Here is a 10,086-nt window from a genome sequence, read left to right as displayed (position 1 = left end):
AAAAATGAACATAAAAGAATCTAAAAGAAAGAAGAAAATTAAAATATAATTGGAAGAATAAATTTTAAAAATAATATTTGTTGATATTTTTTTTAATGAATTTATGTTGATGATTTCAAAAAGAAAAAAAAAATTATGTTGATATTGTTAATATGAATAGTTTTATTATTATTTATGTATTTATTTATTTTGTTAACTGTTATGTTATCCATTTCAAACTTCAAAGAAAACCAATTCAAAAGAAAGCATTCAGTTATTATCAGTCTTAACGGTCACATTAAAAGCGAACCCTCAACGGTCAATTTAGTTTGAAAAATGTGACTCTGTTCTTCACAAAACCTAAAAATATCAGTCGACTCTATCTTCTTTGTTTTCCTAACATTCTCATTCTTTTACTTGGACATAATTTGGGAACGGTAATGGCGTCCATGAAACTTGCAGAATCATCAAAAGTGAGGGTCATAGTGAGAGTGCGTCCCTTTCTTCCTCACGAGAGCCCCCAACAGAACCCTTGCGTGTCCGTTCTCCTCGACCAGGACTGCGACTCTGCGCAAGATGTCACTGTTTTTCTCAAAGATAAAGAAACAAGGTGAATCCTTTTTCTTTTTCTTTTCTTTTTTTTGTGGGATCTTTCTCTATTTCTTTTCTGGGTCTTTTTATTCATTGTGGGTTTTCGTTTCGGTTTCTATTTTTGTTTTCAGCCGGAAGGAGTGCTACAGATTGGACTCGTTTTTTGGCGAAGAGGACAACAATGTCAGTCAGATCTTTCACAGAGAAGTGAGCCCTTTGATTGAGGGAATATTTCAGGGATGCAATGCAACTATATTTGCATATGGAGCTACTGGTAGTGGAAAGACCTACACCATGCAGGTTTTCAATTTCTTCAGCTCATGACTAAATCTTTCTTTAAATTCTTCATATTGGGTAATTGGGTAATCATAACTTCATTTTATCTTGGAACTTATGTTTTCTGAGGCAACTTGGTAGTATTTTGCTTTCTTTGTATAGAAAACGATCAAAAACTTGCTGAAGAGTGAAAATTTGAACGAAGTGCTCTTTTTTACTTTGTAATGTTGGTCAAATTATAATTCGTGTTCAGGGATCAGATGAGCAACCTGGTCTAATGCCGCTGGCCATGTCAACAATCTTGTCAATGTGCCAGAAAACTGGACGCAAAGCAGAAATTTCATACTATCAGGTCTATTTAGATAGGTGTTATGACCTCTTAGAACTTAAAGCAAAGGAAATTGCTGTGTGGGATGACAAAAATGGACAAATTCATCTCAGTGGACTGTCACGGGTCTCTATAGCCTCCATGGCAGAATTTCTTGACGTATTTTCTTGCGGAGTTCAGCGGCGGAAAGTAGCTCACACAGCATTAAATGATGTCTCTAGTAGGAGTCATGGTGTGCTTGTGATCTCAGTTTCCTCTCCTTCAGTGGATGGCTCCGGAGATGTCCTTATAGGAAAGTTGAACCTTATAGATTTAGCAGGTATTTATTAAGTTCAAAAAGTAATTAACAAAGTTGGAGTCTCCTTTTTTGTCATTTTCTTTTCTTTTTTTTAATCTTAGGAAATGAAGACAACAGAAGAACTTGCAATGAAGGGATTCGTCTCCAAGAGAGTTCCAAGATCAACCAATCTTTGTTTGCACTGTCAAATGTGATTTATGCACTGAACAACAACAAAGCCAGGGTGCCTTACCGTGATAGCAAACTTACTCGGATATTGCAGGATTCTCTTGGTGGAAAGAGTCGAGCCTTAATGGTGGCTTGCTTGGTAAGAGATTGAAAAAGAACTGTTACTTCAATCTTATATATCTGTAAAAAAATGGTTTCAGGAATTGAATACTGGGATCTTTTTATTGTTTGTAAATAGAATCCAGGAGAGTACCAGCAATCTGTCCATACTGTGAGTTTAGCTGCTCGGTCACGAAATATTTCCAACATTGTTCCTTCAACTAAGCAAGAGACTCCAAACATTAAGGTCAACATGGAAGAGAAATTGCGTGCTTGGCTCGAATCGAAAGGGAAGTCAAAGAGTGCTAATAAATTTGGAGCTCTTAATTCTCCTTTCATGGGGAAAAATTCAACTTCTGTTAAGAAACCTAGTTTCTGTAATAGCTCTTTGAAAGCCAAAGTTGCCACCAAACGTGGTGCCTATAATGAAAACGACAGAGAAAGGTATTAGATTATAAATTTTTATATATATATACATATATATATTTATATATATTTGATGATCTTATCTAATCATTGATGGTAATTTGGTAATGTTTATGCAGAAACACCGCTGTGCCTTTCACTAACTTGTTTGATGAGGATCTACAGGTAAGATCTAAAGTCCATTGTGTTTTACTCATCAAATACATTCAGAGGTTGAATTTCTAAATGTTTCTGTCATTTTTAAGGAATATTGGTCAAAAACTTTGAAAGAAGAAAATTTGAAAAACGACTCAATTCCCATTCGCGGAGATGAAAAAGAGGAGAGAGAGGAAGGCGCTCATGGGATTGTAACAGAATCAAGTAATAAACATTTGCCAGGTACTTGGACAGTTTGAACATGTAAAAATAATAATAAAAAAATATAAATATCAATTTAGCATTCCTTTTTAGTGTTTTAGTGTTATCTAATTATTGACTGTGTATGGTATATGAAACGTCTAACATACATTTGTTCAGGCGAGCCATTAAATCAGGACAAGAGCCCGGCCACGGTTGTTGCATCTTCACCTGTAAGTGGGAAAAAAAACACATTGAGGAGTCCTTTGAGAAATGTTCTTTTTCCCATCAACACCAATATAAGTCAAAACAATGCCAAGGAATTCTCGTTCACAGAAAAACCATGTGACCTTTTTGAGCCTAGTACTCCAAAAACACCTTCAATTTTCACCTGTACAAATACCAGACTACAAAAGATTGCAACCCCACTGGATAAGCTGAACTCTCGAGGTTCTAATCTAAAGGTTAGTGCTTAAAATATGTCAATTCTGCAGCCTCTTCTAAGTCAATTCTCAAAAGTATTTCCTCACACATAATTCAATGTGCAGGACTTCCTGGCTCAAGAGTATGTCCATTTCTTGAATACAGCCAGCAGGTATGGTTCACTTTACATCATTCTTTTCTATTCTATGCATCATATAATCTAATCTGCACACACCATACTAATTAGTAGTCCTAACTGGTTTCTAATTATTTCCAGGGATGAGTTGCTGGAGTTAAAGGTACATTGGCCAGCAATGCTGGTGTAAAAAACCATCATTTGAAATGACTGATTTCATTACATTTTGTTTCTCTTTCTCTTTAGTATTTTGACTGTTGATGGTTTGTTTATGATAGGGGATTGGGGTAAAAATTGCAGAGTACATACTAGAGCTGAGAGAGACAAGTCCAGTAAAATCGGTAAGCAAAGTTTTTCAAATATATTGTCACCTTTTTGTGAATGAATACTGAAATAGAGTATTGGATTTGTTCTGTTTCAGCTTAACGATTTGGAGAAGATAGGCTTGTCATCTAAGCAGGTAATTTTCACTTTATGTACAACATGTGTTTTAGACCCATATTATTATAGTATAGAGAAGATAGGCTTGTCATCTAAGCAGGTAATTTTCACTTTATGTACAACATGTGTTTTAGACCCATATTATTATAGTATAATAAATAACCTAGCGTTGTTTCTATATGCTATCTTTTGGTAGGTACGCAACTTGTTTAGCAGAGCAACAAGGGCGATATTTGAGACAGAGAATTACAACTACTAGTTGTTTATTCTGTAAACTGGCTATGGTGTGTTATTGATTGTGTTATGAAACGACCATCCTTATCCTTATCCGTAGTACTATTGCTGTTGAAATACTGTAACTTGTGAATTGATCATCCTCATCGGATTAGATGATTATTCTAGATGCTTGTAATTCTTTATTTTTTTTTATCTATTTTTCTTTTTGGATCTAACAGATGTTTTTAATTCTTTATTGTAAAATTTGTTCTCCTTGATATTCTAAGAGAGCTTTTAGGTTGTGGAGAAAGGACATGAGTTTAGTTAGTGTTCACTATTATTATTGTATAAACAAGTTCAAAGTTCAAAAAAGGAGTCGTCATTTTCAATTTCCCTTCAATTATTTATGGCCCATGTGAGACTGATAAGGCAGTATGGCTAAGCCTAATAAAAAACAACACATGTAAAGCCAAGTAAAGGTGACGAATTCCGTTTATCTTCATCACTAAAGTCTTTAAGAAGTACCAATATTATTGTATCAACCATTATCTTCACTTTCACACTTTCTCCGTATCTTCTTTTTCTTTTTCTTTTTTTAAAGAACTAGTGCACTAGTTTCCTTATTTCATTTGAGTGATGATATGTATAGATTTCAATCTCACACACTGAAATTAATCCCATTTAAGTTAATATTCATTGAAAAGAGAAAGACATCAAAGATCAATCATGAGTTTCTTTCATCCATTTTCATCAAAAACTCATCAAAGACACACATACTTTAGTACAGGAACAAGACCAAGATCAGTTGAGATGAACAAACTAAGTAACGATAACATTAGCTTAATCACTCTTAATTTGGCGAATACCAAAAGAAGCCAGGACTACTTTATTCTAGTTCATGAAAAGAGTCCAACAAACAACAGTACCAAACACACTCGTTAAAATCTCAACATAATACCATAACATTATTTATTATAAGAAATTCCTTGATCTTCTTCTAAAGATGAGCGATCTCATTTACAAGTGCATGGGTCGCACTTGCAGTTGTCTCCACACTTGCATCCGTTCTCTGCTACCTCGCTCATCTCAGAACCCTCCAATTGTCTGCACATGCACACTCATATAAATTACATTTCCCCTCTAACTTTTCCCAGGAAACAAACATGTCATAGAGCTTGATCTATACATATATATATATTCTTACAGCTTCGCCGGTGCAACACCGGTGATGAGAGTCTCGGACGTGGTGGATTTCTCCATGTAGCCAAAGTCGGGGTACATCTTGCACCTGAGAAAAAGAAAAAAAAAAGATACGAAGAATCGGAAAAGTTTCAGGAGTAAAACAAAGGCCATGCAAATATGCAATGCAATGATGAAGAACTTAAAAAAAAAAATTCACCCTCCACAGCCGTTTCCGCACTTGCAACCAGATCCACAGCCACAGCTTCCTCCACAGCAAGACATGTTTGAGTATAGTTTGAATTGAAATAACAAATTTTCTTCAGAGATGAGGAAGATTCGGTTTTGATGATTGAAGATAGAGCGAGTTTTGAGTGCGAAATCAGAAATGAACTAAACCGCACCTCTTTTTATAGAGCAAGAGCGAGTCAATCTCTACCGTACATGTGCTAATCAAGGGATCCACGGTGCTCTAACTCCCACGTGGCCCCCCTTTTTATCTCAGATGTTGGCACATGTGTCTAGAGTTTTCTCTATACGTTGACGTTAAGGTATCAACCGTCCGATTGACTTTAATTGATCAAAGATATAATCAACGGTTCCGGTTGAGATAAGTCCTAATGTCTATCTCGCGCACTTGGTCATCAATCATGATTATTATACTTTTAGTATATAAAAAGTTTATCTTTTAATGGATATATAAAATCTATTTATTTTTTTTTTCTTGAAAACAGAGAGATTCTATTAAAAGCCATCAAGCCAAAAGATTAGAATACAAGAGATAGATAAATTTAAACAGCTAAATCAGTAGGCAAGCTCGGCCACCACACCCGAGCCTTATTTAAATCTAACGCTCGTTTTGCTAAAGAATGAGGATCATAGTTCTTTGACCGATTACAATGCGACAGAGATATGGTATTGAAAGAATTCTTAATATCATTAATATCATTAAGAACAATACCAAACTTATTGAAACAAGGGCCCCTGCTATTGACAGCAAGAACTCTACCCGTTGACAATCAGAGAAAGCAGTAATCACCGTATACCCCATCTGCACGCAGCAAGAAAGCTCATGGACCAAAGCTTTGGCTTCAGCAACGTGAGGTTCACACAAACCCGCGCAAGGAGCAAGGAGCTGCACTCGAGAATATGACATGCCCCAAACGATTGGAAACCAAAGCCCCCATCCCTATTTTCGATTCTCAACACAAACCCCAGCATCCACAAAAAGATTGAACTCACCAAGAACCAGATCCGTCTCAGATGAGACCAGTCGATTACTTGCATTGCTAGAAGTCGAACCCAAAGAAGCTGCCTCGGCATTATTAGCATCTTGATATTTCCATAAATAATCCATGGCCCAAGCACTAACCATGTTATCAGAGAGGAGCTTATGATCATGCACAAAGGTATTTCGCCTGTTCCAAATATGCTAGCCAAGGGTTATAAACTGCTCAAGTTCCTGTCGTTTCAAGATATCCATACACCCCAATAATAACTCATAATAGCAAGAGGCGTCCTTCAAGGAGTCGAGGTCACTCAAAAACCAAACCGAACGAATAGACTTAAGAGAAGGGCAGAGCCAAAGAGCATGAAGAGTAGTCTCGTTATTTTGAGAGCAAATTGGACATATTGTAGAAACCTTCATACCATGACGAGATAAATTGGCATAAGCCGGAATGAAATTCAGACATGCCTTCCACACAAAATTTTTTATCTTAGGCGGAAGATTCAGCTGCCAAAGAAGTTTCCACCACCGGGAAGAACCAGAGGAGCCTGAAGCTTGGCCCCACCCAACCTGGACACAGTACTCCAATATCCACTCTTTACCGAGAAAGAACCACTGTCAGAGAAATGCCAAATAGGCCTATTGATAACTCTATGAAAATAGAGCTATTTAGCTCTTTTTGTCCATTAAATTAGTTTTGTTCTCAAGCATTTTTAGTTTATTTTAGTGACTGTTTAATTATTTTATTTAGTTTTGCATAAATATTAGTTTTAGTATTTTTAGATTAATTTTAGTTAATTTTTGTAATATTTTATCAATTTTATTTAGTTTCCCATGTTAAAGTATTATTCTTAATATTGTGTATTTTTGTAAGAGCTTAAATATATAGTTTGGACTTTATTATGTGCATAATGTCTCAAAAGTCATAGAGTAAAAAAGTCCATGAACTATCAAAGCCCAAAAATCTTGTACACAATATTCATAAAGTATAATTACTATTCTAATGGGCTTGCAAAAAAAAAAAAATAATAATAAAGAAACAAAAAAAAAAAAAAAAGAAAAAAAAGGGGCAGCCCATGATTGGAAGGGCTAGCATTATATATGCAAATATGTGACACGTGTGCAAGCTATAGCATATATACATATGCTTTTCCATATTTAGGCAGAGGGGGAATTGAAGAAAAAGAGGGCAGCAGCTAGATTTGCTACTCCAAAAAACGACTACAGTGAAGAAAAAGAAGAAAAAGAGAGAGAGAGAGAGAGAGAGAGAGAGAGAGAGAGAGAGAGAGAGAGAGAGAGAGAGAGAGAGAGAGAGAGAGAGAGAGAGAGAGAGAGAGAGAGAGAGAGAGAGAGAGAGAGAGAGAGAGTTTTATTTAGGGTTTAATTTAGCATTTTTATTTAGAGTTTTATTTAGGGTTTAATTTAGCATTTTTATTTAGAGATTGACAAAAATTAAAAGGAAGAAGAAGAGAAATTTGGAAGAGGAACTTGGAGTATTGTGACAAGCTCCAAATGGGTTTTTATTTCTATCTCTATTTTCTTTTAAACTTTGTAATTTTTGCACAATCCATTATGAGTTAATTTTTCTTTTGCTAGAATTATTTTGTTGACTTAAATTGTGATTTGGTATTTTGTTGCTATATTTAGTGAATTGGTTTTGTTCATTCAAGAGTGTTTATTGTGTAATTGCTTACTTTTGCTTGATCACCATTAGTAAGCAGTAGCTAATCTTGATTTTGGAAAAAAATAAGGTTAGTGGAATTGCTTGAATGATGCATGAATATCAACTTAGAAAAGTGTGATTTGTAAATAGCATAGGAATATGTTATTTACCTTGTATGACTTGAAGCAATTGTGCTTAAATTGGTATTCTTAAAATTAATTGGGCATAGGAATATGTTAATTAATTGGAGAATCAAAACCATAAACACTTTGGCAAAAGGATTATGACATTTTAAATTCCAAGTTGACATTATCAATTTACAACAATACTCATTTGCACCATTATATCAACTTTGCATTTTTAGGCCAATTTAATAGTTCTAGCTTGTTTTCTTCTCATAGTTTGTGTTTGTTAATTTTGACATATTCTCAACACTTTATTTTATTTTTGTTGAAACCAATTTGTGAGTAAGTAGTTTTATAAATTAATTTCTAATTTTCAATCCCTGTGGAGACGATACTCAATTTATCACTTTATTACTTGTTACGATTGCGTACACTTGCGTATACAATTTTTCACAACAAGTTTTTGGCGCCGTGGTCGGGGATCGAAACCATAAGTTTGCACACGTGTCACATATTTGCACTCCAATATCCACTCTTTACCGAGAAAGAACCATTGTCAGAGAAATGCCAAATATGCCTATCCTGACTATCAAACAAGGAGCACGGGATAGACAAAATGGCAGAAGCCTCCCCCACGTCGAAACACTCCTCAACAAGAGAAGAATCCCATCTTCCAGAATCAAATTTGAGGTCACTAACCAACTGTAGGTTTGGCCCACCCGAGAAGGAATACGTCCACCCCACATGATCCTTTGGGATCCACACATCTTCACGAATTCTGATTGACTCACCCGAGCTAACACACCACCAACAACCATTCTTCCAGAGATCCCGACCCCATAAGATACTTTTCCACAGAAAAGAAGCACGCTTTGTTACTTGAACAGTTAATAGGGAGCCATTGCAGAAGTAGAAACCTTTCATTACCTTGGCTGCCAGGGAGTCAGGCGAGTTATACAACCGAGCAACCTGTTTAGCCAAAAGAGATTGATTAAACAGAAACATGTCCCGGAAGCCCATACCACCATCATTCTTAGGCCAACAGAGACGAGGCCATGTACACCAATGCATCTTTTTCTTATCATCATCCCCACCCCACCAGAAAGTGGCACACATACGGTGAATCTCATTAATAATACCAACTGGTAAACGAAACAAGCTCATAGCATAAGTAGGAATGGCCTGGATAACAAATTTTAACAATACTTCACGCTCTCTAGAGGAGAAGAGCTTTGACCTCCAACCAAAAAGTTTATTCCAAATCTCATCTTTAATCGATTGAAACAGACGACTTTTACTTTTACCCGCAAAATAAGGCAGCCCAAGATATTTATCATGACAAGGAACAAGCAGGACCCCGAGAATGTGGGCCAGATACTCACAAAAATCAAGAGGAATACTAGAAGAGAAGCATACCGCTGATTTGCACAAGTTGTCCCGAAGCATTCTCGTACTGATGTAAAGTTTCTCTAAATCGAACACAACTAGCCACCGATGCTTCCAAAAAGAAGAAACTGTCATCCGCAAAGAAAAGATGTGAAATCACAGGACCCCTTCTGCCACATTGAAGATCTGAGATTGTCCCTCGTCCAATATCACGCTTAATAAGGGAAGTCAAACCCTCTGCACACACCAAAAATAAAAGAGGGGAGAGTGGGTCCCCTTGCCGCAAGCCCTGAGATGGCGAGATAAGGCCAATAATTTCTCCGTTAATGTTAATAGCATAAGACACCGAAGTAATGCAGCGCATGGGTAACCCAACCCAACCAGGATGAAACCCGAGTTTAATCAACATACCATGCAGAAAAGACCAGTCGACTCTATCATAAGCCTTGGCCATATCAGCCTTCTAAGCCAGAAACCATTTCCTTCCTTTCTTGTGCCTTTTAATAGCGTTGAGACAATCAAAACCAATCATTGCGTTATCAGTTATCAAGCGCCCCGGGATAAACGCAGTTTTCTCCTTCGAAATAACATCCCCCAGAACCTCCCGCAATCAATTATACAACACATTACAGAGGCTGATTGGCCGAAATTCACCAGTGAGGGTAGGGGATTTAACCTTTGGAATCAAATTAATAATGGTTTCATTGATAGAAGAAGCAGAAGCCGACCCATCAATAAAACCCAAGCAAGCCTTACACACATCAGTTCCAACAATGTCCCAAAATTTT

General features: G+C 36.4%; 2 protein-coding genes across 3 annotated transcripts; one reads left to right on the top strand and one right to left on the bottom strand.

Moving 5' to 3' along the window:
- Positions 1 to 222: 222 nt before the first annotated feature.
- Positions 223 to 4,821, top strand: LOC115697373 (kinesin-like protein KIN-10B). Of its 2 annotated transcripts, none has more exons than XM_061101859.1 (13): positions 223 to 589; positions 702 to 870; positions 1,100 to 1,493; positions 1,574 to 1,779; positions 1,879 to 2,183; positions 2,285 to 2,330; positions 2,411 to 2,543; positions 2,682 to 2,965; positions 3,050 to 3,096; positions 3,202 to 3,223; positions 3,339 to 3,401; positions 3,482 to 3,601; positions 3,698 to 4,821. In XM_061101859.1, exons 1-13 carry the CDS (start codon positions 420 to 422, stop codon positions 3,758 to 3,760), a joined length of 2,022 nt encoding a protein of 673 aa, XP_060957842.1. In that variant the 5' UTR covers positions 223 to 419; the 3' UTR covers positions 3,761 to 4,821. The 2 variants fall into 2 exon arrangements, with proteins under 2 accessions (XP_060957842.1, XP_030480211.1); XM_030624351.2 differs by having other exon boundaries at positions 224 to 589; positions 3,482 to 3,520.
- LOC115697374 (metallothionein-like protein type 2) lies at positions 4,431 to 5,360 on the bottom strand. The gene is made up of 3 exons (XM_030624352.2): positions 5,117 to 5,360; positions 4,922 to 5,005; positions 4,431 to 4,821 (listed from the first exon to the last, which is right to left on the bottom strand). Exons 1-3 carry the CDS (start codon positions 5,179 to 5,181, stop codon positions 4,731 to 4,733), a joined length of 240 nt encoding a protein of 79 aa, XP_030480212.1. The 5' UTR covers positions 5,182 to 5,360; the 3' UTR covers positions 4,431 to 4,730.
- Between the last annotated feature and the right edge of the window lie 4,726 nt (positions 5,361 to 10,086).

The sequence above is a fragment of the Cannabis sativa genome, chromosome 7 (assembly GCF_029168945.1).
Source record: "Cannabis sativa cultivar Pink pepper isolate KNU-18-1 chromosome 7, ASM2916894v1, whole genome shotgun sequence".
NCBI classification, from domain to species: domain Eukaryota; kingdom Viridiplantae; phylum Streptophyta; class Magnoliopsida; order Rosales; family Cannabaceae; genus Cannabis; species Cannabis sativa.
The sequence above is the reverse complement of the archived record's forward strand: the minus strand, read 5'-3'. Positions and strand labels throughout refer to the sequence as shown.